Source organism: Trichoderma gamsii (assembly GCF_001481775.2).
Source record: "Trichoderma gamsii strain T6085 chromosome Unknown Scaffold_25.2, whole genome shotgun sequence".
Taxonomy (NCBI): domain Eukaryota; kingdom Fungi; phylum Ascomycota; class Sordariomycetes; order Hypocreales; family Hypocreaceae; genus Trichoderma; species Trichoderma gamsii.
The window spans coordinates 25,912-52,839 of NW_020171362.1; the positions used below are offsets into that span (position 1 = coordinate 25,912).

The window sequence follows — 26,928 nt, forward strand, 5'->3', positions numbered from 1 at the left end:
ATCACCTACAAGAGCTTATGGGCTGATTCGCAGAGTGGTTTCTTGGTCCAATTATGGGTGATACGAAGCAACTGATAATACATTCCTATGGGTACATTGCAGCATCGGTCCTTTTGCCTCTTCCCCGCGGCCGTCATCTTTTGTAACACGCTGCCCTCCCGTCTCGCCCTGTCTTCCCAAGAGATGTGGATATTGCCCAAACGCCTTGAATGCTGGACATTTTAATCTCCCTCCAAGTTGTTCACTTGCTTTTCTTTCCGTGAATACCCTCCCCGTTTTTGCCGTATTATCATCGTATATCGTACATCAACGCCATCGTCCGGTGCGTTCTGTGTTTATGAGAGAGGAGAGAGAAGGCTGTTTCAAACAACATGTTAGCGCCGAGCACCTCTTAATCATTCGAATATAAACAGGCGACGTACCGGATGACTGAAGGTCGGGGGTCGCTGCGAGTGTAGCCTAAATCGAGAAGAGTCAGTCTCCGGCATATGCCGAGCGTCTGCGTAAAGATCGCATACCCAGGTAGAGAATCAGAGGGAGGTAGCCACTAGATCACAGTTGTCAGCTATCAAATCCGCAGCAGAAAAACCATATGGAAAATCTCTTACTAGTGAATGGCGACTCGTGAAATGTCGATGAGCTTGGCAATGCGCTCCTACAGCAGAGAGATGGTGTTAGACCGGGTGTTTCATCATCATAGCTTTCGCCTTTTGTCTCTTTGTCGACTTCTTGCTCAAAGCCGCTTCGCATGCCGTACCTTGGACTCTTCTGAGAGGGCAAACATCTTGATTGTACGTAGCGTGAATGGAATACAATATCGACAGACGGCGGACGAGTTTGGCGAAATGCGCAAATTGATGCTTCCAACGTCTTTTCTCAGTTTGTCCCGCCGACTAAGAAATTTCGCGGCCCAGCTAGCACCGGCCATGCTATGCGGTCACTACTGCTTGCGGGAAAGCGCCCGCCAATCGAGCCGCGGCTCAACCCTGGCTAATTTGATAAGAAGCAAGCAGGCGATAGTTACCTGTGTACATACAAGCTAAATGCTGCAGTCGTCGAGATTTCTGAGCTTCATCTGCACTGCATCACACGCGACCAAATCCATTGGACCCCTTTCCTCCTCTCGATTTAATTTTCAGCGCCTTACGACGACTCATTTCCTGCAACTTAGTCTAGCCGCTTGATTCTTTCACTTCACCGTTTCTTACAAGGCTGCGGCCTGCAAACCGTCAAGATGGCTGTCAATCGACATTGGTAGGTTTTCCTCTGAGCAGCTCCTCCATCTTCCAGCTGCTTTCTTCCTCGTCCTGTTTTCAATGAAATCCCCATGAGCTGGCCACACGTACTAACCCTTCTTCTTCCGCAGGGAGCAAGACAAGGAGGCCACCGTCTACATCGGCAACATCGACGAGCGCGCAACCTCCGCCATGGTCTACGAAATCATGCTCCAGATGGGCCCCATCCACAACATCCACATGCCTCGCGATCGCGTCACCCAAACCCACCAGGGCTTCGGCTTCGTTGAGTTCCGCACCCCCGCCGACGCCGAGTACGCGGCCAACGTCATGAACGGCATCAAGCTCTACGGCAAGTCGCTCCGTGTCAACAAGGCCAGCGCCGACAAGCAGCGGTCCGCCGAGGTGGGCGCCGAGCTGTTCATCGGAAACCTGGACCCCATGGTCGACGAGAAGATCCTGTACGATACTTTCAGCCGCTTTGGACCGCTGCTGAGCATCCCCAAGGTGGCCAGGGAAGACAGCGGCGCGAGCAAGGGATTCGGTTTTGTCAGTTACGGCGACTTCGAGAGCAGCGATGCCGCAATTGCCAACCTGCACGGGCAGTACATCCTCAGCAAGGAGGTTTCGGTACAATACGCTTTCAAGAAGGACGGCAAGGGAGACAGGCACGGAGACCAGGCCGAACGAGCACTGGCTGCGCAGGCCAAGTCAAGAAACATCCTCCCCGAAGCCCAGCCGCTTCCTCAGGCTTTCCTCATGGGCTCCAATGCCACCGCTCCTCCTCCAGCTTCTGCTGTCCCTCCACCCGCTCCCGCAGGCTTCGACTCGGGCGCCATGGGAGGTGCACCTGCGGGAGCACCGCCGCCCATGATGGGCACGCCTACACATGCCGGCATGCCCAGCGGCTTTGCTCCTCCTCCACGCGGGCCATCTCCCTACAACAACCCCGGTGCTGGCCACCCTCCGCCAAACGGCTTCCCTGGCGCCGGACGAGGCTCGGCCCCCCTCCCCCCAGCTCCCTCAGGTCTCCCCGCACGACCTCCTCAGATCCAGGGCGGATACACGAACCCGGCAGATTTCCACCCGTCTGGCTACCGGCCTCCCTCGGGCGGTCCTCCTGCGGGAGTTCCTCCGCCGCCTCAAGGGTTCCCAGCAGTGCCGCCTCCCGGCTTTCCCTTGCCTCCCCCAGGAGCGACAGGAACACCTCCTGCGCCTCCTGGATTCATGCCACCCCCAGGTTTCCAGCCTCCTTCAGGTTTTGGTCGCCGGTGAGGTAAATCACTTTTTTTTTGAAAATTATTTTTCTGCATTGTAGCATTTAATTTTATGTAATACGTCTGGTTTGGACAAGGCGGACATTGATTTGAGTTTTAGGTAAGAGGAGGGCGATGAAAAGAAATATGCCATCTTAGACACACAATACCATCAAAACTTTTAATAGTCTGGGATTCCAGAAAAAGGGGGGGAGAATAGAAGCATGTCAAGATTCGTCCTCAAGGACTCTTTGTTTTTTTCTTTCTTCTTGTATCTATATAAGCGTCCTGATATGACTCTTTACCTCCCAAAAAGTTTAATAATAACCATGTTCTGCGTCCAGGCATCGTACAGGAGGTTTTTGTTTTGTTGTTTCGTACGTAACAGGATTCCTTTCACTGTATAATCATCCAACAACTAATGCTCCTCTCCTGGCTCAAGGCCAAGTAAAAATGAAAACCAGTTGTGACCAAAAACAAATGGCAGTACCGACAAAAAAAAAATACGCCCCTCAACTCCTCCTAAACAAGACATTACTTTCTCCGTCATAAATTGCAACATTTACACCATATCTGATTCCTGCTTTTTTTCATGCACAACGCCTTTCCACAAAGCAAATCATAGACTTCGAGAAAACGCGTCTCTAGCTTCCTCTGTTGCCTTGTCCCACTCCTGTTTGGCCTCGTCTCTCTGTCCCTGTACCTCATACGACTGCGCCAGCATGCCATCAGCGACGCTCTGCCACAGGACGTTGCCGCTCCTCTGTGCCTGCTTGGCCGCCGCTCGGGCGCTTTTCAGAGCCTGTTCGCCAATGACGTTTTCGAAGAAGCGGCTGCGCATGATGCACAGCGTGACGGCTGCTCCCAGTACATTACTAGTGACTTTGGAGCCCGCCATGGCGGCGTGTATGTGCTGCTTTTGCGAGTTGAGTTGCTGGGGAGGGTCTGTCACTATGGCGGCCATAACGTTGTGCCAAGCAGTTCGGAGGTCAATGTTGGTGTGGTTATTGCAGTGAGGCTGAAGCTGCTCGATCAAATCTTGCGTTGTCTGATCATTCCGACAGGAAGGGTGCTGCATAATCCAGAGCCTGTTCAGTCCTGCAAGAAGAGCAATTTCTTGATGTCCGGCTTTGATACCAGTGCTTCCCTGTTGCTGGACTGCAAATTGGTTGTGTAAGAAGATGTCGAGAGCTTGTTGAAGTTGGCCAATGCCCTGAAAATATACACCCTTCAGATAGATGGCGAGTAATCTCACAGTCGGCTGCGTTGAGGACGAGACAAGAGACCCAAGAGTCTGAACCATCTGTTTAACATCTGACCATTGGCAGTGGCTTGCTGCCACCAGTCCCAAGAGAACATTCAAGTAGGCTTGAGCCTCTGTCCGCCAGGCCCGCTGCTTGACCGCCACGTTTAAAGGAACAGGGGCGCCATATGGAATGCCAGCCGTTGAAGAGTCCCCTGTAGAGAGAGTTAGTGGAATGCAGAATGAATGCGTTTGGGCAGGGAAAATTACATGTTTGTAGAATCTTCAAGCCTTCTTTCCAGAACTCGGTTGACCTGCGCCCTTGTGATGACGGCTTATGAAAGTTGACTAAACCACTTATGGTAAATCTGCATACATGTCAGCCGAGTAATTCAATGACAGTCAAGGGAAATCTTGTAATGCACGTACACGAGCGACCTCAGCTCCATCTTCGTCATAAATGTCATGACCAGGTAATCCATCTCGCCCTCGCCCTCACCCAAGCGAAGAATCGCTTGAGTATCGCCGCTTACAGTCTTGGCTGCAGACAACTCCTTCTTGATCGGTACCAGAAAGTCAGATTTGACATTATGCCAGTCCTCGCAGTCATCTAGACACGTCTGTAGCTGCCGTAATTTTTGGGCTGTGTGGTCCGGGTTCTGATGATGCAGACTTGCAGCAACTTCTAGTAGCAGAGTCAACATGGTGAGCTGCGTAATCTGCACTGATGGGTCAAATTGATATTTGGCGACCTGGGCGATGCAGGCTTGTATCTTCTCCATGTTGCCGTCCTTGGCCGTTTTGAGAAGAGTGAAGCCTTCTATTAGTGAGGCGAGAACAGAGAGCGCAGTGTCGCCTCTCGTATTGGCGACATTCTGAATAGATCGTATGTTATCGAGGGCACCAGCGTCCGTAATTCCAACACCAAGATAAAAGGAAGCTTTTAATAACCGAAAGGCGTAATACCACTGTACATGTTTAAATCTGCATATCCTGTCAGACTTGATTGTGATTTAACATGGGGAGTAGGCTCCAAGATTCACTTACACTTCACAATTAGAAATGTGACCGTCTACCGCTTTTAATGCCGCTTTATGATTCCTTTGGAATAAGACCTTCAACATGAGATACTGCATGCAATACTTTAAATCAAAAAGACGGTGCTAATCGATTGTATCATGTCAGCTATACATGCCAAGGGAAGCGAATTGAAAATCGAGTCTACCCCGTTTTCTTTACTTACCTTGTCGCAAAGCGTAATTCCCTTGGCCAAAGCTGTCTCGGCCTCCATCAAGTTCTCCGTCTCCTCCTGTAAAAGCGCAGCATATCGTAATCGTACACGCGCCTCCTCTCGCGGCGCAAGTTGGTTGTTGCCTTGCAACGCAGCCTCTAGACACGATAGCGCCGTTGCTATTAACTCCTGGTACTCGCTCACTTGGTTTGGACACAGCGCCATGGCTACATCATGCGAGGCAATTCGCGCTTTTTCAAGGCACTCTTCTGCAACGGCTATCATCAAGGGTGCTGTGTTGACAGGTCGAGGTTTAGGTGTTATTGCAGGTGACTTCTTCGTGATACTCGGAGATCTCATGGAAAGCGAGGGTGAGTTTGTCATTGAAGAGTGTGGACTGGGTTTAATGCGAACATCGGGGGCTTGTTGAAGTACGCGAGCCGATATAGAACCATCTTCCTGCTTCTCTTGCTTAATTGGAGCTGCGCTGGGAGGTGGTGGCTTGACAATAGACTCTTTAGGCTTTTCATGGCTGGCGACCGGGATATTCGATAACGTCGCCGTTGATATGGGTAAATAGGTCACCGACGGCTGTTTTTGAATATCTTGCATATTGACATAGTGTACCGGCTCTTGCTGGAGCATTGAGGGATGAACAAACTGAGGTTGTTGCGGAGGATCGGGAGGTACATCCTGCTGAGGCTGCTGTTCAATGCTCTGGGTCGGCTGGGGGGCGGGAATTGGCGACTGGGGAGGTATAGGAGTCTGCGACTGAGGTATGGGAGGCTGCGACTGAGGGATGGGAGGTTGCTGCTGGGGTACAGGTACAGGAGTCTGCTGTTGAGGCACGGGAGTATGCGACTGCTGCTGAGGCTGCTGCTGCGGAGTAGGCTGTCGATATTGTTGCTGCTGCTGTGGAGTAGGTTGTCGTTTTTGCTCTCTCTGCGGTGACGGCTGAGGCACAGGTGAATGGTACTGTGACGGCTGGGGAGTAGCTTGCGGTCGTGGGAGCGGCGGCGCGGGAGTTCGAACAGGTGATGGCTGCGGTGGAAGAGACGGCGCGGGCGACTGCGTATTGTATACAGGAGACGGCTGATGTTGCTGTTGTTGTTGTTGTTGTTGTTGTTGTTGTTGTCGATGGACCTGTTGAAGCGGCTGCTGCATCGAATGCTGCTGTTGCTGTTGCTGCTGGTGTTGTTGTTGCTGCTGCAAAGCCTGATGAGGCAGAGGTTGGTGCGGAAGACGTTGGTTAGGAAGAGGCTGATGCTGCATCGGCTGTGGTGTCATCTGCTGCCGCTGGGGCTGTTGCTGTTGCGGCTGCTGATGATGCTGTTGCCACACGTTACTCGGCGGTAGATATTGGTTCGCCGTCTGCTGCAAATGATGGCCTTGGTGGCCACCGACTTGCGCCGAAGCATTATACTCGGGGTACCCGTTGAAGCCAACATTATATGCCGACATTGGCGGTTGGTGCTGATGCGCCTGCTGCTGGAACTGTTGCGGCTGCATGTACATGCCATGCTGAGGCTGCTGCTGCGGATTCTGGTGATGGTAGAACTGCTGCTCGTGGCCAATGCCGCCGGTATACATGGACTGCTGGCCATGGTGTTGAAACTGTTGCTGCTGCTGCTGCTGCTGGTTCTGGTTCTGCGGCTGCGCCATCTGCTGTTGCATCTGCGGCGAGAAGTAGGCTCCAGCCGGGTGGCCATACATCTGCTGCTGCTGCTGCTGGTGATGCTGATTGAGGTGATGATGTTGCTGCTGCTGCTGCTGCTGCTGCTGCTCATCGTGGCCTAGATAGGCCTGTCCCGAAGGCAGCGTCCCTCGGAACGACATCGCACCGTCAGCATCGGCCGCCGGTCTTGCTGGTAGGAGAGTGAAGCACGGCGCAGACCAAGTTTCATGCTGTCCTCCTGGTCGAGTTCATCGGTCGCTTTTCAAAGAAACGGAGCAAGTTTGGCTTTTGTCGATGTGTCTGTCGAGCAGGAACGCAAGTCGAGGCGCGCGTGATGTCGTTCGGCTCGCAACGCTTTTGGGAAAACCCTCTGTGCACTCGATAGCTGCGTTCGTCTTCGAGTTATTCGCGTCGCGGGGACAATAAGAGGCACAGGGTTAAATATCAAGAAAAGATACAAGCGAGAAAAGAATTTGGGACTTCCACCTCCTCTGACTCTCCGAAACTCGGGAAAGGCTGAACGTTGCAAAGTCCAGAGTCCAAGTTACGCTTGCGGGAACACGCCCACTGTGCGAATCAGCCGCGCCGCGCCTAGGGAAAAAAAAGAGGCCGCCCTATCACATGGTTGGCTCAGCTCAGCGGCCCGCCAATTTATTGCTGGTATAGGCACTGCGCAGATCCGGACGTGCTTTGAACGCCCCCGAGTGCTACGCCATGCCGGATGCCGCTAGATCTGGCATCTTGAAGGAAGAAAAAAGGGGAGAGATCAGTCATCTTGTTGCCTGGGATCAAGTTAGGCAGAAGAATGGCTAGTTCTGGGGGTTTGTCGTCATTATACTTTCGTACATTGGTTTATCGTCGCACAATTTACTAGGTTTGAGGCATCGGGCATTGCGGTTGTATTAAAACAGGATTCAAATAATTCATAAGTATACGTAGTGTGAGCTACGGCTATTTCTTCCTTCGCCGCATCTTCAAAAACTAAGTTACATGACATACATTGTAGCGTAAACAACATAATTTCTTTTGACGCATGACAACAGACCCGATTCTCTGGCAGTCATAACACAAAAACCAGACGAAGAAAAGAATGAAACAATCAAAATAAAACAAATGAACAGCTCGAAGCCAAACGCCGTGACATGCATATGCAACCATATACCTTCCAAAATTAACACTCTTTTTTTTCTTCTTTGCTTCGTGCGAAAGGCTCAATGGCCCAAGGTATCAATAAGTCGTTCTTCGTACTCATATTCTTAACCAACGCATGTCCATTCAGCAAATACGCACCATCGCGCGGTGCGGTCTGCAAGAACCAGACCTCTCCAAAGGCCCTTTTCGGAGCACTTGATGATTGTCTCCCAGGTACCGCCGTCGCTAACCTCCTCGTCTGGGGTCCTCGATCCAACGCTGATCCCTTTGCGGTCTTCTTTCCTCATAAGACGGAGAATCTTGCCTCCTGGTGTCTGAATTGCCAGCTTAGCCGGCTTCTTTCCGGCAACCGTGCCGCTAGCCGAACTACCGCTCGCACTAGAAGCGTTGATGCTCATGGCAGATGATGGTCGAGCAAAAGGCACAGGACTTGTCGATCCGGGGTTTGATGCCGGCGTGAGAGCTGACTGTGCGCTACCCGACATGGAGCTGGGGTGCTGCCTGATTGCAAAGACAAAGGTATTGTTGAGAGCCAATTGCTGACATTGAGGCTGGACAACATAGATGTCGTGCCTTTGTGCGTGGGGGGTCGGATGTCGTGTTACAAATTCATATGGCGGATTCTCGCCAGTGTGGATGATGGGGAGAGTAAAGGCCAGAGGATGAGGAATGTCTTTGATGCTCTGCATCAAGCCCCTTTTGCCAGCATAAACCTTTAATACGCCCTGGCCTTCATCGCCGGGCAGTAGGGCCTTTACCGTGTAGCGTTTCAAGCCGTTGAACCACTCAGCCTGAGCCAGGGCCTTCTTCTTCACAACGTCGCCACTCTCAAACAAATCGCCGTCGTTGTCCTTGGTGAATGCCCGTGCTTCAACCTCGGCTGCGATTTCAACATCGCTCGGGACGTTGAACATGATGTGGACCATTTCGAGGTCTTCTATTCTTGTCAAGCTGGTGTTGAAGTCCACCAATTCGAGTCCATTCTTGAAATACGCCGGGCATGCACATGGCAGATTTAAAAGTGTATTATAGGCCACTGGGGGCACAATATGTTGCTGGTCGTGGTGTTCGGGCACATGGGTCCAGCAGATCTCTGTCGGCCGTGCGAGGAACCACCAAAAGTCCGCCGATGGCCCGCTCAGACTTGAATAAAGAGCGCGCTTGGGGTTGGAGGAGCTTGCTAGGCAAGCATCGATCATGCGCCATTCATCGTCAACAATGACTGCGTTCCACCAGTGATTCGGCCTGGGCATGACATTGAGGTCCGGTACATCACCAGGGGCTTTCAAGTATCCCCTCACCACTTCACAGTGCAGTCCAACCGCAGAGCACATTTCCATTACGAGCATGGCATACTCTTCTGCGCACCCACGCCGTGCCTGGATAGTTCGCTGAGTATCAGCATCGCCCTCAAAGTCTTCTTCCCAGCATATCTTCTCAGCAACCCAGGTGAATATTGCTCGGAGCCGCTGTAGGTCACTCCTGTACGGTCTGCAGATATAAGTCTGAGCGAGGGTTGCCACTGTTGTTCCTGGAGGCGGCTCTTTCACATAACGAGAATTCTTGTCCACTTGAGAAAGATTAATCATATGGTAGTTCTCCGGTTTGTGAACAGGCATGCCATCCGCTCCTTCATCGCCCTCGATGCCCTCATAGAGCTCGTCGATAGGATTGAGAGTGGGATGGTCTTGCATCTGACAGCGCTCCATTCGCTCAGTTCGTTCGATCTTACTGATGGAGTTGGATCGGTTGACATCACGCCGAACTTGGACCCAGTCAACGCCAGCGTTAAGGCCCATTTCTCGGGCGGCATCGCGCCTAGATCGGGCGCCGCTCAACGAGGCCATGCTTGCTCCCGGCGACACGCTATGTGGCTGTTGTAAGCGAGAAAATGGCGACGACCTCACGATGGGCATATGGCCGGCGGCTATGCTTCCCCGATTACTAGCAACGCCTGTCTTGGCTGATTCGAAGATCTTCTTGAAGATGTTCCTTTTCGGCGACTTGGGCGCAACGAGACCACCTAATCCAGGGGTGAGTTCTTCATGAAAGCCTACCTGAGATATCGGTCGGGCGATGCTGCTTCCATGTCCGGCAAAATTGCTGGCGTGACTGCTGTGGTAAGTCACACCCGTGAATGGGGAGTCTGGCCGGTCACCATCGATATCGTTGCGCATACTAAGCGCACTTTGAGTACGGTGGGCCGTCCGAGCTAAGCTTCCTGCGCTCGTAGAACTAAACCCGCCAGCAGAAACACCACTCCACAGCGTCCTACCGCTGCTCTGTGTCGAAGAGCTGCTGTTGCTCTGGTTGCCGGTCGAAGCGTTGGTCTGGTTTGTTTTGGTTGTATTGGTGCGCTCGATGCCCGGAATCATGTCGTACACCGATCTTCGCCCACGCGCTTTCTTGTCAAAGGAGACCAACTCCCCGACCGTTGATCCAGCAGACGATTTGGGTCGAGGGTAAGGCTGGCCTTTTGGAGGCGGAGGCGGAGGCTTATCGTCATCTAGGTTCTCTGGCATACTGATGCTATGCTGGTGCATTCTTGAGATCTGCTTCTCCATTCTTTCCACATAATTGCTCAGCTGAGACGGGTCGTAAAATTTTTCACGATGTCCGTCTTGCTGCGAGGTATTTTGTGAGGATCCTCCGCTCCAAGTCTCATAGCCTTCGTCGGGACTCAATACACCTACTGACGTCAGAGGCCTAGCAGCCCGCTGCCGTGACTTTTGTCTCTGCTGTGGCGGTGGTGGGGATACCATATCAAAGGACTCAGGAGACCAAGGATCGTACTGCCTCTCAGGCGACTGCGTCTCTCGAATCCCTCCTAGTCCTTCCAATTGATCCAGCTGTTGCATTACTCCATCCATGGCTTCGCGTAGCGGTGACGGCGTCATATGGCTCCCCTCCATTGATGGCCGATGAGAGCTGCCCCCCCTAGGTGTGTGGTATCCGTCCCTCTGGTTTCCATAACCATCATCGTATGAGGTATACGACGCCTGCCTTGACACATTTTGGAGGTCGGTGTAAGAGCCATTGGAAGGACGCTGACTTGACTTGTAGTGGTCATATGAGACAGCGGAGCCGTGTCTTGGTATTATATCTTCTGCGTTATATGAGACGGTAGAGCCATGCCTCGTTATATCCGCCGGATTATAGGAGACTGTCGAGCCTTGTCTCGCTATATCTGCTGGGTTGTAGGAAATGGTAGAGCTTGGCCTCGAGATGTCACGCGGGTTGTATGAAACCGTAGAGCCAGCTCTTGATATTGACTGATAGTTTTGTGTTGCATCGGTTGATTCTGCCCGCGCAACGTGCCTATGAGGAGGAGGTGGTGGCGGTGGAGAATCCTCTCGCGCTATATTCTCTACCCGACTTGCTGGACGACCAATAGACGGCGCCGGTGATGGAGCTCTTGATGCATAGCTACTGGCGGGGAAAGGCGCAGGAGAAGGGGCGCGAGCGATATCTTCGTGAGCACTTCTTGCAAGGACAAGCGCAGTGCTTGGATTCGGCGTCGAGTTTCCTCGGGTTCGCGACGTTACAGTCGTCTCCCGGGACGGCTTGTCTTGCAGCCGCGATCTCGGTGTTTCTCGAAATGTTTCCGGCTGTTTCGCTGTTGTATAATGCGGTGCTTTTGCATAGGCCTCAAATGGTTTCCGGAAAGTTCTCGATTTCTGCGGCACAGTCTTGGGTTGAGACGCTGCTATATTAGGCGGCACTGGGCTCGGTGTCTTTGTTGGCCGAAAATCCTCTGGCAGCACTTCGACGAAATTGGATGGAAAGGAGCCAACAGTCCTCCGATCCCGAAACAGCCTGCCCACCCACCACGAGCCGTCTCCTGCATTCAGACATTCGATCAAGTCGCCTTCGATGAATCCCAGATCGCGTTTCGACTACACACCGATGTTAGCAATTGAGCGCATGTTAGTGCCACACCACCATATCACAAACCTCTCCTCCCCAAGAATAGATGGCTCGGCACCAGCACGGAAATCGCGAGGGCAGCGGCGGCGGTGATAACGCCATCATGTCGACGAATGTGCCGCGTCCGTGTCGCCTAATTGACCAGCTCTGAAGACGTGGGAGAGCAACCGGGTGAGAGAAAGAGGATGAGGACGGAAGAAAAGGCAAGGAAAGGGCAAGGGAAATTATCCCCGTCGTTGTTTATCCCTTGTCTGACAGAGCAAAATGTCGGGCGACAGGTGTGGGCAGCTGATGAATCGACGCGTTCGGGTCCTCGCCGCCTCGCCAGATGGAATCAGGCTGGCCCTCGAACGCAGCCCGATGACGCGATATCGACCGGTGTCGTTGGTAGAAGCGTTGGAAAGAAACAAAACAGCCCAAAGTTTACAGACGGCGCATGTTCAAAATGTGCGATACAGCGGCGGTATCAAAAAGCATGGTAGCCCAGGTAGGCTCGTGTTGATGTCAAACGGGGGTGAGCTCGGCCGATAGCTTGGAATGCGGTCTCCAGCGAGGGAGCATCCAAGCACCGCAACAGGACAGGCCCCGGTACCTCTGTGTACAGGCAGGGCGGGCTAGGACGAGAACGAGCAGCTCACCGAGACTGTCTGGCGCAAACAAGGCTGTGCGCTGCGTGCTCTGTTGTGTTGAGTTGCAGCGTATCGCGGACGCTGGATTGGGCTGCTGCATCAAGCGAGATTGCAGCAAGGCATGGACGCAGCTGGAGGTCCGCTTCTCAGCATATCCCCGGTGGCTGGGAACTACGGGACTGGCCGACGAAAAGCTGCCGGCGAAGCCTTGCAAGGGCCGCTGGGACAACAGAGGGGCAGAGGTCGTTGCCGGGCCAACTCCGCCTGTGGCTGGCGGAAGGGAGGGCGGCCCCTCGTGTTAGCGCCATCGCACGGTGCATGGCGCTAAAGGATCAACTGAAAGGCCAGGCGCCAATGGCGAGCTAGATCTGGCGCGGCGGGTGGCTGGGGATCGCGGTTCCATGGCGACGGCTGCAGCGCTGCAGCGTAGCGCAGAGCCTCGAGGCCGCCCTTTCACAGCGCTGCGCTGCGCGCTGCAGCATGATATGGACGGTGTCAGAATTACGTACTAGACGTGCTAGACGCCGGGCAGCTCCGTTATGACGATCCAATGACATTTGCGACCGCGCCGGCAGCAGAGGGAGACAAGGCCGAAGTACCTGAATGTACAGCTGTCCGTCGCCAGGCCAGGCTGTGCTCCGTCGACTTGCACAAGCTCGCTGATGCTGCAGAAGCTGAAAGGATTGATGCAGTGCTTTCGTGCATTGGCGCGCCCACGACCTGAGCAGCGGCTGCAACTTGTTGATCCTCGTTTTGCGCGGCATCTCATCTCAGCTGCGCAGGGCGTTTGCGCGTTTTTGCTGCACGTGCCGCATTCTCAATCGCAAATCACGGCAACAACCTAAAATTGCATCGCCAGACCATATGGGCCGAGCTTAATTGGCTCTGGAGGTACCTACCTACGTACCTACTAGTAGTAGTAGTGACAGTTACCAGCAGGTACCTGCTAGGCATTATTCCAGTTTCTGATCCAGCTCAGACTGACTCTGGGCGGAACCGTCAAAGAAAGCTATCCCAAAGCGGAGCATTGTAAACAAAAGCTACCCCTAGCTGAGCCTGGCTCCACTGCCCCGGACAACCGACCACTCATTTGTGCTCTCATCAAACCGCTACCAGCACTTGGCCGGCGAGGTACTTAGAGCGCTGCGGCCTGTGTATTGACTTAGGGCTCCGACCGTTGACACTTCTTGATCCGATCGCTCGTGGCTTCTGCCGGCTCCAGGTCTGCGGCAAGTCCCACCCGTTTGCTCGAGCTGCCAGAAGCGAATATCGATTCCCAGGATCTGCCCCTGACCGTTCGCGCTGGCTTCCAGAAACGGGCCAAATTAAAGCACAAGATACCTAATATCGCTTGGGCTTCGCCAAAAATGGCCGATGACGAGGGCCTTGCGGACCGCTATCAGGTGCTAGAGGAACTAGGCCGTGAGTCTCATCGGTGATCCGCAGTTCATGCGCTGTCGTGGATCGCATCGCTAACTCAGGGGCTCCAGGTGGAAGTTTTGGCGTCGTGTACAAGGGAATCGACAAGGTCACTGGAGAGACTGTCGCTATCAAGCATGTAAGCTTTTGTCTTTATTCGGCCGATCAAGCGCCTGCTTTCCCTCGCAAACAGAGCTACTTTGACTAACCTCTTCATCTGCGCCAGATTGATCTTGAATCCAGCGACGATGATATTCAAGACATTCAAGCCGAGATTGCTGTGCTCAGCACTTGCGCTAGCTCCTACGTAACCCAGTACAAGGGCTCGTTTCTTAAAGGGCACAAGCTATGGATCATCATGGAATATTTAGGCGGCGGATCCTGTCTTGACTTGGTGAGCAAAAGCCATCTGCCTCCCGTTCGCGTTCTATCCCTAATCAGTCGCCCTGCTGCAGTTGAAACCAGGAAATTTCACTGAAGCTCACATCGCCATTATTTGCCGCGAGCTTCTTCATGGAATCCAATATCTGCATTCGGAAGGCAAAATCCATCGCGATATCAAGGCCGCAAATGTGCTGCTTTCAGATGTTGGCAAAGTCAAGTTGGCCGACTTCGGTGTGGCCGCTCAACTCACAAACATCAAATCTCAGCGGAACACGTTTGTTGGCACTCCGTTCTGGATGGCCCCCGAGGTGATTCAACAAGATGGATACAGCTTCAAGGCAGATATCTGGTCTTTGGGCATCACCGCAATGGAGATGGCCAACGGAGAGCCTCCTCTTTGCCATATTCACCCAATGAAGGTTCTTTTCCAAATCCCCAAAAATCAGCCGCCGCGACTGGAAGGCCATTTTAGCAAAGAGTTCAAAGATTTTGTTGCTCAGTGCCTCACGAAAGAGTGCAATCGACGACCTAGTGCCAAGGAGCTACTGCGCCACAGGTTTATTCGCTCGGCTGGCAAGATTGAGGCTCTTCAAGAGCTTACAATGCAGAGACAGATGTGGGATGCGAACCAGAATCGCAAGAAGCATCCGATTTATTACCAAGAGACGCTACAGCCTATTTCGACCAAGAACGACGACAATGAGGCATGGGTATTTGACACTGTGAAATCGGTGGCATTACCGAAGCAGCCAATCGTCAAGCAGCATAAACAATCTTCTGTGTTTGCAACAACTGAAGAAGGGGTTCGCAAGTTGGATATTGACGAAAACTCTCTGGGTTCTTCGTCTCCGGCCACAAGCACTATCCGGAAATCGACAGTCCGGCGCACTCCTTCTATCGTACAAGTCCCCTCAGCATACGCCAATGGCTCGCCTCGAAGCGCAATAGCAGCTCCAAAGAGGCCTCTCCAGCCTGATACGTCTTTTGGAAATTCGGGATCGACTATGCGCCTTTTCCGAGGAGCCCCATCAGATGGCTCAGCTGGTATGCGTGGTAACAGGAGCATGTCTCCTGATGACGATGTGTTTGTCGATGAGAATGTTCCTCCACCCGTGATGCCATCGGCCGAGCCCCAGAGTAAGGAAGGCCTTTTAGGGCGGAGGCTACACTCTAAGGCAGTAGAGCCTACGCTTGCAGAGCTTCATGCGCAAGCCTCAACCGCGCAGAAACGCGAAGCCATAGCTAAGCTATCTGAAGCATTTGCGGCGCTAGATGCCGTTGATCCTGAGGGAACGTATCATCTCATGAACAGCCTCGTTGCCGCCATGAGCCAAGATAACAAACTGAACGCGGCGGTATTTCGCCAGTCTATGCAAAAGGTTCCGAATGACAGCACTTCTCAAGGGACGGTGATTGTTAAGAACTCTACTCCCTCAGCGAGCCCAGCCAAGATGGTGCTAAGCCCTCACCTCCGAACCCAACGTCGACGCCAACTTGAGTCACCGGTATCGAAAGAGTCTCTCAGAGATCAAGATAAAGCAGCAATCGAGGAAAAGTATCCTGGACGAGAAACACAACTAGGCATGGAACATTGCAAGCAGCTATCAGACGTCCTCTACAACCGTTGGGCAGATGGTTTGCGCATCCGGTGGCCAGCTATCTGATCCGGAGCCAAGAACCAACAATTATGTGTGCCTTCTAGGTGATACGATTTGAAACGAATTTAATAGGTGGAATGATATCGTTAGGATTGTCGCGGCAAGAAATTCAGAGCCAATAAATACGACTTGTACGATTTCGAATGCGATATAATGAGCTTGCATACCGATACCAGCCGCAAGACGATGAGCTATCACTGGCGTGGAGGGGCGTTTAGGATCTACGAATGTTTAGGAAGCTTTGCCTTGATATTGGAGAAGTAAAAAAGGCAGTAAGACACGCATATTAGAGTAGATCATTGCTTTCTTATTTTGCGTTTTTTGTTTTTCTCTCTTCTTACTTTTCTCTCCTTCTTTTAATCTTCTCTTCTTTTCCAATCATTGTTCTATTCTCATTAACCTTTTTTTGCTTATTTGTCGCGGTTGGAGGAATAGGCGTTTGGGAGGATGGTTATAGTCGATCTCTTTTTACACAGATGAATGTATAGATATGATGTATACATGATTGCCATGACATGGAGGCACCTATCAAGTAAATTGGCCTAGTACGTTATATAAAAGTGAGATGGTTTGTTATGATATGATTATGTCTTCATTATTATATATCGCGACGGTTTCATGACTCCGTTGAATCGAGCCCCAGTTTGATCCTCCAGTCTTTAAACTCATCTGTTAGGACATCGCCGTGCCCTGTTTCCTCTGCTTTATATACTTCAATAATGGGCGAATTAGCCCTTCGAGAAATTCTCCAGACGCCCTCGTCATTGACCGTCTGCATGAGCCCTGTTTATTAACTTGGTAAGCAAGATGGAAAGAGAGGAATAAGGGATTATAAAAGATAAATAAATAAAGATGGGCCTACACTCTAAGAAAGCAGCCGCAAAGTTGACGCAGATGTCAGCATTCCAGGCTGGGTTCGGTCGCGCATTTACCGTCTGCGGGATGTTGTGCGTATCAATCTCCTTGATATCTACAAGGATGCCGTCACGCGTGCGGAAACCGACGATGATCTTTGGGACGCCTAATAGAAAGGATTGGATCCAATACTTCATGAGTTTGCGGTGGAAGTTTTCTATGTCGCCGTTGTGGCGAATCTCGGCTGTGGTTTTGAGCTCAACCCAGTTGATGGGGCTTCCTTTGTCTTGAGGCTTGGTGTCCCATACTGTTGATTGGCGTTATATTTTAGCTTCAACATTTCATCTACAAACTCATGGCGGCGAAAGAATTCGCTGGGAAACTTACTTGCGTCGACTTCGCCTCCGAGGCAGAGGATAGTCTTGCCGATACCTGTTCGGACAATGGAGCAGTACTGTTCTTTGTTGTTGACGATTTGCCTCTCGCGGCTTTCGATGAAGTCTCTTGATGTTTCCGCCCAAGGAGATGGGAGTGTAGATAGCGTCTCGAACTTATATCCTTTTTTGGATGAGTTAATTGGTAAATGATGACGGCAGCAGATAATGCCTATGCTCACCCCAAAATTGCATCACATCGAGAGGTGGCCCTCGTCTAGGCTTCCCACGGTCTTCGTTTTGCCTTGAGAGCATCTTTTGCTCGTGGTTTTCTTCGATGAAGCTATACCAGAGTCAGCAGCTAGCTAATAGCAGGTAACTTCTTTTCGCGCTACGCACATTGTGCCCTATAACATATTATAATGGTTAAACATAGAGCTAAAAGCCAGGGACGTATCAAGAACGAACATACCTGATATAAAGTGGCATTCATCTCAAAACTATTGTTTGTCAGATGGGTGCTTTATGATGAGGTCTAATTGGGATGGAGTGGAATGCTACCCGTCAAAGCGTTCAAACGGTGCAGCCAATATCTAGTACGAGCAATTGTGAGTTACAAAATACTGCTTTCTGATTTCTGTCGCTGATCTGATTTTGGGATATGTAAATCAGGAGTTGAATGATGCCGAGATATAACGATGCAAAGGACAAAATAAACAGTACCTTGGTCATCATGCCTCTCCATGTGATTATATTCGCATCGATCCTGGTTCTAGTCTCCTGCTCATGAGAAACGATGGTTTTCAGCAAGCTGTCGAGATGTTCAGCTTTAGAATCGTCATGCTTGACAAAAGTATCGAATCCACGAGACAGATCCGCCCCAAGCTGAGGAGGATAGTAGTATTTTATAGATGAATCATCCGGGCGATATTCATGATTCTCATCGTACGAGAAGCACGCAAACTCCTATCAAATAGCATGTAAGCTTGTGCTCAAACGATTTTTTTTCCCCCGAAATCCTCCCCTTGTTATACAGAAACCAATATACCAGGTGCCATATTTCGGCTCAACGCAGCTTCTTCAAAGTACATCTAGGTACTCACCTTGGGCCTCCGCACAGGCTGACTATCGCCTGAAAACCGCATCAACGGCTCTATGGAGAAATTGGAGGTCATATTGGGAGCCACAGACACAACGCATCTGAAGTTATTGCCATACACTAATTAACGATGATCGACAGGTGTTTGTTGGCATGTGAGAGGTAGAAATAAGGTGAGTGAGAGAGGTTGCTCTTAGCGCGTTTGGACGCTTGCGGGAGCACAGCAATAGCGGTAAAGCGTCAATGGCGGTTCCCTTAAGGTTAGAGCCCAGTCGATACAGTGCAAGAAAGCACCCGGTACTGGCATGAAGATTGAAGGATTGCCGGCGGCAGACGTGCAGCTTTCATGCAGCCAAGATGGATCGAGACGCCACCGCGGGTCAGCAGCCGATCTAAAAACGACTATATATTCCAATCTTAATTTTTTGGGGGTGCTTTTATTACATCGTGACTATGTTTGACGAGGGTCTATAAGAGGCGGATTTGGGAAATCACACGGAACTCTAGGTACATGTACCTAGCACTACTGTTATGTTCTAAGGTACACACCTGCTGCGCAGTTGTCCAAATGAAGAGAGAGAAATGTGCCAGTTCGTCGGTGTGGGATTTCTGTACTACCTCTCAAATTAAAGCATGTAATTGAAAGGGGGCATGGCTATCTACCTGCATCTATGCATGTGACCAAATACTGCCTTGATGCCGCCTTCCAGGTACACAGCTATGGGCAACGGCACTTTTTGACGCACAAAGCATGAAGTGGCCCGTGGCTCAGTTGTTTGTCACCTCGATCAGATGAATGTCAGTTCTGCGCATTGGCTCATGTTGGGGCCGGTACTAGATACTACTGTATGGGTCTTTGCATGGCAGCGTTGCTCATGCACTGAATCTATCAGCCAGGCAAGGTACCTCTCAGCAGGCAGGAAAAGTGGATGAACGGCTACATGTTCAAAGAACTGGCAAAGGTGACGAGGAAATGACTTGCTGTTCAGATTGTGCACACGCACGCACCCTTACCTTGCCTTTTTTTTTCTTCCCTTGAATGGGTGACCCAAAAGGCGTTTACGTTGGCAGTCTATTTAAGCACGTTAGGGAGGGCCCAAACGGTTGTAAAAAGCCGTCGTTGAGGTCCAAACGAGATTCTTTCTTCTTCCAACATTCAACTTTCGTCCACGCCTTCTCTCATCAACCAACGGCCAAGCCTCGACTCTTTCTTTTGCAGCACTTTTTCTTCTTCTTCTTTTTATTTTCATCACCTCTCTTTCCACTGACAGCCCATCTCCATCTTTTTATCCACCCGATCACCGCTATTCTTATCATCTTCACCCCAGACACTTCGGTCCAGAGATCATCATCGCCAGCGCGTTTCCTCAGCGTCTCGCCCCGCCAACCAGCGCCTTTTGACTCGCTGGAATTTAGAGCCGGCGCCTCCACGTGATTAGCCAGTCAGCTCCCTGGCTAAGAGACTCCTGTTGCATCTCCCTTGTCAGACCTTCTCAAATCGTCGTTGTGGGCCGCTGGCGCACCTCAGCCTCGTCTCTCCAATCGTCGCCGTGCGCTCGACTTACATCCTTTCTCCAGCGTCGAGCGCTGTCGCCAGGCTTTTTGGCGCAGGCCGTCTGGGCTAGCAGCAACACCAGAAGCAGCTTCTGTGCCGCAGAGCTGGTTCGTTCGCAGCGGAAAAGGCAACGCACTCTGCCCGCTAACTCATCTCATTCAAGCCAATGCCGAGGTCACGCAGAGGAGCCGCAAAGAAGTCCAAGAATCGCAAGCCGCCCGCTGAAGAGGACCTAGGCTGGTACACCATCAAACGCATCATTGATGAGAAGACCGTGAGAGGTCGTGTTCAGTATTTTGTCGAATGGGACGATAACGCCGTCACCGGGCAAGCATATGATCCCACCTGGGTTTGTCTAACATGATGCTCATCGCGTATAAGCCTGTGCGCGCAGATAGACATTTCGCTAACCTACATGTACAGAGCACTGAGGTCACGACTTTGGCCCTACAGGAATGGGAACGGGTCAAGGCTCAGCGTCTTCAAAAGGACCGCCAGGAACAAGAGCTGATTGACGAGCAGCTTGAGCAACAGCTCCAGCCAAAGCCAGCGTCAGACTCAGAGCCAGAGTCGGATCCAAAGGAACAGCAAGGCCAGCAGTCAGCAGTGCAGCTGCCAGATCACCAGGAACGGCAAGCGCAGCAGGAGCCCGTGTTAGATCAAGAGAGTGACGCGAGCCAGCCGCCGCGACCTGCTCACCGGCGTCGTCCAGTAAAGGTCAACGCATCCCAGCAGAAGCGTAAACGCTCAGCCTCTATAGCTTCATCTTCTTCCGACTCATCTTCTATCCGCCCTCGTAAAGTTATCAGAAGCGAGACGTGCGAATCTCTGTGCGACGAGCCCGGGGCATCTCTTGTCTCATCGCCTTCAATCTCCACCCCTTCCGAACTTCCAGATCTACCAGACGTAGACATATCAGGAAATCGCACACGAGCTGCCTCGGCTCTGATAGTCGAGATCCCAAAGAACTCAAATATCAACCGGGCTGATTATCTGAGCGTTCTTGGCTCGCAGTCGACTGTCAAATCCACGCAGTCTCTCGCCGAGCTTGAGAGCGAGGATAGTCGTGTCTCCATTGTACCAAGCAGCCAAAGAACCCATTTAAGCTCCCTGGAAGATACAGACCGATCCTGGAATCAGAACCCTATTCCACAGGGGCTGCTCCAGTCATCTTCTAGATTAATTCAATCTCAGCCTCAAGGCTGTTCACCCGAGTCAAGCTCTCGTGTCATTCCAGATTCTCTTGAAGATCCTTCAACATCAACCTCCCAGCCGTCTGGTAGGGTAACTGAGGGGGAGGTATCTGAGGGTCGCATTCAAAAGCTTCATGATACTGTTAGCTCAGACATCCCTTCTCATCAGCCTGATCGACCAGAGGAGATCCCAGAAGCAAACAGCCCCGCTCTGTCTCCATCGCTATCACACGGCACACCAGCAGCCTGCGCATCACAACTTGTAATATCCTCGGGGTCGTCAGCACTTGTCATCACGCAATCAGACGCAAGCCCAAGGTTTCTTACCCAGCCACCAATCCCACCTGTCTTGGAGCATCTGGAGAGTTCTTTAACCAGCCGAATTTTCGAGTCACCTGCTCATCCCGTCGCAGAGATTGTGTCCAGTATCAGCTCTAGCACTCCATCTGCATCGGATCCAGGGGCATCTCAAGCTGCTCAAATAGTTTCTCGCCACTTTGATATACTATCACGGCCTCTTACAGAAAGCGAGTCTTCGGGAAGTTTGCCCAAATCTCAAACTACGCCTCATCAGCCTATCAACGTGAGAGATCAAAGTCTCTTCTCGGCCTCAGCTCGCCTACCAAAGACTATCGAGTTTCCACAACCAGCCTCAGCATCAGGAATAAGCTGTCTAGCAGCGGCTACGGGCCCACAGTCTAAGCCAGTTACCCCTCTGAATACTTTCAAAGTTCGAAAGATGGAAAACGAAACTCCCGAGCAAACTTCCGAAAGGATACAACGGAGATTGGATGCAGAGCTTTCTGCAATATTTCGCCTAGATGAGTTCGACGGTGGGTCTACTTCTCCAGAGTCGCATCAGACGCAACCGAATCAGCCTTCGACGGGGGTGCAAGAAGAGCATATTACGCCAGCTGAGGAAGGCACAAGTAATACGAATACCGAGCTACCCATGCAGTCGTCCCCACTGCCCCTTGGCGTTGGACCGCTTTCTATTCAAGAAAAAGCGCCTTCTGAGAATGTAGAAGCAGTATCTAATGAGACGGAACACGACAACGACAGTGGTCTTACTACAACATCCAGATCGCGGCCCTCAGCTCCTCGGAGATCCGTTGCTGAAGAATTGGCTGATATATTCAGCCCAGTCTTTGGCGAGTCTGGGTCGGGACAGCCGCAATCTGTCCCTGAACCTGTACAAGCAGAACCCATAGAGGCAGAGCAAACCACAGTCTCCCTTGCGGACATAAGTCGCCAACCGGAACCGGCTTATAAAGATATCCCTCTACTGTCCTTTACGCATTCGAATGAACCCCTGATGCCGGAGCCTTCCTCAGATGTCACACATTCCGAGCAAGTTCATAGCGAACCCAGCCCTACGGAATCATCGGCATCTCCACCAGCTGCACAGCCCTCACCAGCTACGCTCCAACAGCATACAGTGACACTCCCATTCCAAGCAAGTCTTCGCCAGAGGTACAACAACATAATAGTTGAGTACAGAGTTCCTTTCTTGGAGTTTAACAGGTGTTTCAGCGGCGAAGACTATTCAGAACCGGATCCATCACTAGTAAATCGTATCAACGAGCTATTCAATAACTTGTTGAACGTGTGTGATTACCCTGAGAACATTGTGGGAAGTGACCTTGAAAGGCTGCCTCCAGCACAGCAAGCTAAATATTGCTGCGATGCTAACCCAAAGTTCAATTTCATATTTGAACTCCTGAGTGGAATTGAGGATCATTCCAGCATTTTAATTGTCGCTCGCTCGCCAGAGCTCCTTCGGCTCCTTTCTCACTTGGCAGAGTCTCTCAAGATGCAATTCAGTTGTGAAGCCATTGGCAGATCAGATGTCTCGACTGGTGGCTCAAGTTCTAGATTGGTCCTAGCGCTACCAACTGAAGACATCGATTCTCGGGACTTTGATGTCGTGATCGGATATGACCACTCCTTCAGGCACTCTTCTGTTGCTCAAGGGCTATCAAGAAACCCCAGTGCCAATAGACGACAGCTTATCTTGGTACTCGTTACAACCCATTCAATTGAGCATATCGACCTCCACATACCAGAAGACTTGCCTCCAATGGAGCGAAAAAGCGTCCTTATCTCTACGATTGTGCGCGCTTGGAATCTGGTGGAGAGTCCTAACCACGGCTACCAAGAACCACATGAGATTGCTGCTTTGTTCCTACAATTCCTAGCAAGCGATGAAGACACGCCGATGTGGGACCCAATACCTGTCCCAGAGGCAATCCTTGACGTTTATGTCCATACTCAGTCACAGTTACAGATGCCATCGACAATCTCACAGCAAGACCGGGAAACTGGTCGAAAACGCAAACATGTAAGGCGGCCTTCAGTAGTTGGGGAACAGCGCGGTATATGATTATGAAAAACTAACTCATATGGCTCATTAGAATGATTTTGACGACTTTGATAGCAAGAGACCAAGAGTGCTCTCTATTGGACAAATTTCCTCGTCAATTGGAACGGGCAGGCCTCCATTATCTGACGAAGTGAAAGCTCTATTGGAAAGCGCCATGCCAACAGAGGATACTTCTCGCCCAGAAGTATCCGTCAACGTTCCCCAAGCAGTCCTGCAAATCTTGGCAGAAAAGGTATGTCTAATATCATGTCCTCCTTTTTGAAAAGATTTTGTCTAACTTTGCATAGTTTGCCGAGTACGAACGTCGCATAGAAGCGAACGATCACGAGGCAGAATACAAATCCGTTATTTCGGGCCTTGAAAAGCGGCTCAAGGATTATGAGAGAACAGCGCACAAGATGTACGAGTCACAGCGTGCTGCACTGCAAGACCGTTCTCGGTTCGAGACTGAGAAGCGCAAAATTGAATCTGCCATGCAGTCTGCAACAAATCAGTCCGGGAAGGAGGCCGAAAAAGCAAAGCAGAGAATTCTAGAGCTAGAAGCTACCGTGGCTCGACTAACAGAAGACCCCAATGCCTCTAATCCACAGGATACACCTTTGGCAAAATCTGAAAGCCTCTTGCTGGAAGCACAGGCTAAGGTTATCTACCTTGAGAAGCGCTTAGAGAACGCCCACAAGGACGCAGAATATATTCGGAGCTTGTATCAAGACGCAGCCGATACGGCTTCTAGCTTGAAATCAGAAAATAACCAACTAAGAAGCCAGAACGATGACCTGGCTAAAAAGGCTTCTGAGAACTTTGCTCGAATTCATGAGATCCAAGAGCGGAATACTACCAAGTTGTATCTCGACCAGATCACAGAGCTCAAGTTTCAAGTCAAAGAGCGAGAGATAGAGCTAGATCGTGCTCGTGAGGAGCTACGACAGCTAAAGAATGGACGGCGGGAGACTCGACAGTCTAGCGTACCTCGGAGTCCACGCATGGGTATGATGAGCCCACGAACAATTTCCCGAGCATACGGAGGCCCAGCTAGCAGAGGGGCTAGCCCGGCCTCGGGAGCTGGCGTCGAAGGCATGCAGTTCTATGGCCAACAGCCAGGAAATGGCCGATGGGATCACTTAAGAGGATAACAGGGAGGAGGTGAGGTGCGTTTATGACGTTGAACTGCGATCGGGGACTGGAGTGGACTTGCAACTTATAATTTCTTTCCTTTCTTTTCATATTGAGCTGTTTGGTGCTTGCGGCTAGGGAAGGGGGCGTTGTATCTCCACGCTCTCCTTTTTGTTTTCTCTTTTTCTTTGATTGCGTCTTTTTCAAGGCATTCGTCTTTTTTCCCCTGTCTCTTTATTTGTGCTTCAATAGGGTATTGGTCATCAAGGTAGTTTGCCTTACTGCAGGGTTCGAGATGGATACATTACATAAAAACGGTATATAAAGAAAGGTTTGCTCAGGGCATTATATAAGAGCCGAATTGCAGATCTAAGTAGCACGCGCTATTAACAAATAAATTGAGCAAGTTGGGTGTAGCATTTGCAGTATAGCCCAAAGATATAGCACAGTAAGGGGAATCTATGAACCCTTGTTTTTTTCTTCTTTTTGATTTTAAGATTTGTTGAGACAACTAGACGTTGTAACCAACAGGAGGGAGCAGTATACACTACGTGCTTCATCAACTATAATAAGACATTGGTTTGGGATGCCGCTACTAGCCTCCCTTCTCCATCAACCGTCTAGCACCTTCGCTGTTTCTCTTCCTTCACTCCAAATATGAATAATACCATGTACAATACTCTGAACAAGATTTTCTTTTCTTTTTCTCTTAAATCCTCGGTTGGACAGTAAGAAAATCTACTTCTCTTCGGGGTAGAGGTCCTCCTTCAGCTCGACGCCAAGCTCCTCTCGCAGGGGCTTGAGCTCGTCCAGGTACTGCTGGTACTGGTTCTTGTTCTCGACCTTGGCCTTGATGCCTGTTTATAGAAGGCTGTGTTAGCATACTAGCCTTTGACAGAATGACGTAATTTGATATCCCCGAAAAGAAGTAGGAGAAGAAGGAAAAGGTGAAAACACATAAGATTAAGGGCATGAAGAGGTGCATATGAATGACTCAACAAGCTTCTCTCATGCATATATACGTGAGGATATATGTGTATATCAAAGGTGGGGACATCGGTGACTCCTCAATTCAACACAGCGAAAGATGGGTGAGGGTAGGCCATTACCTTCGAAGATGCGGACGGCGGTAGCAAAGTCGTTGACTCTTCGGGCAGCCTTGAGGGCAGCAGCGACGACGGAGGGTGAAGGGACGAGATCGTAGGCGAAGGCGTTGTTGAGGTTGCGCTAAAAGATGACTTAGCAAATCATACGATTCTCAAGCTGGAGCTTTGTGGAGGGTCGGTTTTTACCTGGAGCTCGAAGACGTCCTGCACAGCATCAAACTCCTTCTCGAATCTGTGATTTTGGTCATAAATTTCGTCAGCCACTGGACAGGTTTATTCGGTATGCATAGCGTAGCACAGCAGCATGTAGAGCGTCGTTGATTGGGTCGCTTTTCCTCCCCTCCCCCGGACGACCACCAAAAAAAAGCTGTAAATGTCCCAATCTGCCGCCCACTTTATTTTTTTCCCTCCTCTTTGCGTTGTATACATTCTTCTCTTCCCGCAGCGCATTGCGCCCCAATCGCCGTGCCGTCGATGCGTAAAATAAAAAATGAAGGGCGTCTATGGCGATCCTCACCTGGCAGTGAACTCCTCAAAGGTCTCCTCAGCGTGCTCGGCCTTTCGGGAGGCAGAGATGCTGAACGGCCGAGCAGCGACGACGGCCGAGCGGACGGCGAAAGGCGCGGGTCGAGCGGCGGCGCGGACCATGGAGGAGCCGCGAGTGGCGGCGCGGAACAGGGCGGCGGACTGCATGGCTGGAAGAGAAGAAAGAATTGAGAGAGAGAGAAGAGCGAGCCCTTTTTTGGGGAAGAGAAGAGAGAGGAGTTTTGGTGTTTAGAGCGTTTTAGGCCTTTGGCTAGATTGGCAGAGGTGTTTTGGAGCAAAGAATCGTCTGAGAGGCGGCGGGGATGACTAAGCGGTGGGGATTGCCTGATTATCCGGGCAAAGGCGGAGGGAGATGGCACAGTACGAATTGGTTTTATGGCGGGGCTGAGCGCTGGTATGAATTGGCGTCTGTGTGGACAGTGCAGACTGTGCGGGCGCGTACGGACTGGAATGCTACTTTTCAATAAGCCAAATTTCATTCGTTCGACGAGAGGACCGCCATTGCGAGCTGCTGATGCCGAGACGAAAGGTCCATGCCGAGCGATAGGCTATCAGATGGAAGCAGCATCTCCGCAGCAGCGTTGCAAGATTGATAAAGCTCTAAAGCTCTGTCAATACTGCCAGTTTACAGGCCACCGTGAGCTGAGCAGTGTTATTATAAGCTTCAAGTATAGGCAGCCGAGGACTTTACATACATGGTAAGAAATCCTCGGGTACGGCCTAAGATGATGCCAGCCACGGAAGTGCGTCGGGATCGCCGTGCTGCCAATTGCGGCGCTTCTGCATCTGCTTTCTTCGTCTCGGGTCCTCCGACGCTTTTCAATCAATTGTCTGATGCCAATTGATAGTATCACTGGCTGCCATGCATGCAAAGACCTAATTGGTAAAGCTTTCA

General features: G+C 51.1%; 7 protein-coding genes across 7 annotated transcripts; 3 read left to right on the forward strand and 4 right to left on the reverse strand.

Annotated features, from left to right (window-relative positions):
* Positions 1-1,234: 1,234 nt before the first annotated feature.
* Positions 1,235-2,510, forward strand: TGAM01_v206998 (hypothetical protein; the record flags this gene model as incomplete). Its single annotated transcript, XM_018804252.1, has 2 exons — positions 1,235-1,254; positions 1,367-2,510. 2 exons carry the CDS (start codon positions 1,235-1,237, stop codon positions 2,508-2,510), a joined length of 1,164 nt encoding a protein of 387 aa, XP_018662681.1.
* A 600-nt stretch (positions 2,511-3,110) lies between these two features.
* TGAM01_v206999 (hypothetical protein) lies at positions 3,111-5,577 on the reverse strand (the record flags this gene model as incomplete). Its single annotated transcript, XM_024549993.1, has 3 exons — positions 3,111-3,949; positions 4,408-4,702; positions 4,978-5,577. 3 exons carry the CDS (start codon positions 5,575-5,577, stop codon positions 3,111-3,113), a joined length of 1,734 nt encoding a protein of 577 aa, XP_024405229.1.
* Positions 5,578-7,896: 2,319 nt separating this feature from the next.
* On the reverse strand, positions 7,897-11,824 carry TGAM01_v207000 (variant SH3 domain-containing protein; the record flags this gene model as incomplete). Its single annotated transcript, XM_024549994.1, has 2 exons — positions 7,897-11,688; positions 11,747-11,824. 2 exons carry the CDS (start codon positions 11,822-11,824, stop codon positions 7,897-7,899), a joined length of 3,870 nt encoding a protein of 1,289 aa, XP_024405230.1.
* A 1,891-nt stretch (positions 11,825-13,715) lies between these two features.
* On the forward strand, positions 13,716-15,815 carry TGAM01_v207002 (STE/STE20/YSK protein kinase; the record flags this gene model as incomplete). The annotated part of the gene is made up of 4 exons (XM_018804249.1): positions 13,716-13,770; positions 13,839-13,906; positions 13,994-14,161; positions 14,223-15,815. 4 exons carry the CDS (start codon positions 13,716-13,718, stop codon positions 15,813-15,815), a joined length of 1,884 nt encoding a protein of 627 aa, XP_018662678.1.
* A 610-nt stretch (positions 15,816-16,425) lies between these two features.
* Positions 16,426-18,213, reverse strand: TGAM01_v207001 (protein RAI1; the record flags this gene model as incomplete). The annotated part of the gene is made up of 7 exons (XM_024549995.1): positions 16,426-16,592; positions 16,672-16,971; positions 17,052-17,222; positions 17,281-17,381; positions 17,438-17,445; positions 17,762-18,004; positions 18,142-18,213. The coding sequence occupies 7 exons, from the start codon at positions 18,211-18,213 to the stop codon at positions 16,426-16,428; spliced, it is 1,062 nt and encodes a 353-aa protein (XP_024405231.1).
* Positions 18,214-19,858: 1,645 nt separating this feature from the next.
* Positions 19,859-24,401, forward strand: TGAM01_v207003 (hypothetical protein; the record flags this gene model as incomplete). Its single annotated transcript, XM_018804247.1, has 4 exons — positions 19,859-20,041; positions 20,116-23,226; positions 23,300-23,500; positions 23,556-24,401. 4 exons carry the CDS (start codon positions 19,859-19,861, stop codon positions 24,399-24,401), a joined length of 4,341 nt encoding a protein of 1,446 aa, XP_018662676.1.
* A 718-nt stretch (positions 24,402-25,119) lies between these two features.
* Positions 25,120-26,180, reverse strand: TGAM01_v207004 (cytochrome c oxidase subunit Va; the record flags this gene model as incomplete). Its single annotated transcript, XM_018804246.1, has 4 exons — positions 25,120-25,238; positions 25,491-25,608; positions 25,674-25,719; positions 26,005-26,180. 4 exons carry the CDS (start codon positions 26,178-26,180, stop codon positions 25,120-25,122), a joined length of 459 nt encoding a protein of 152 aa, XP_018662675.1.
* Positions 26,181-26,928: the final 748 nt, after the last annotated feature.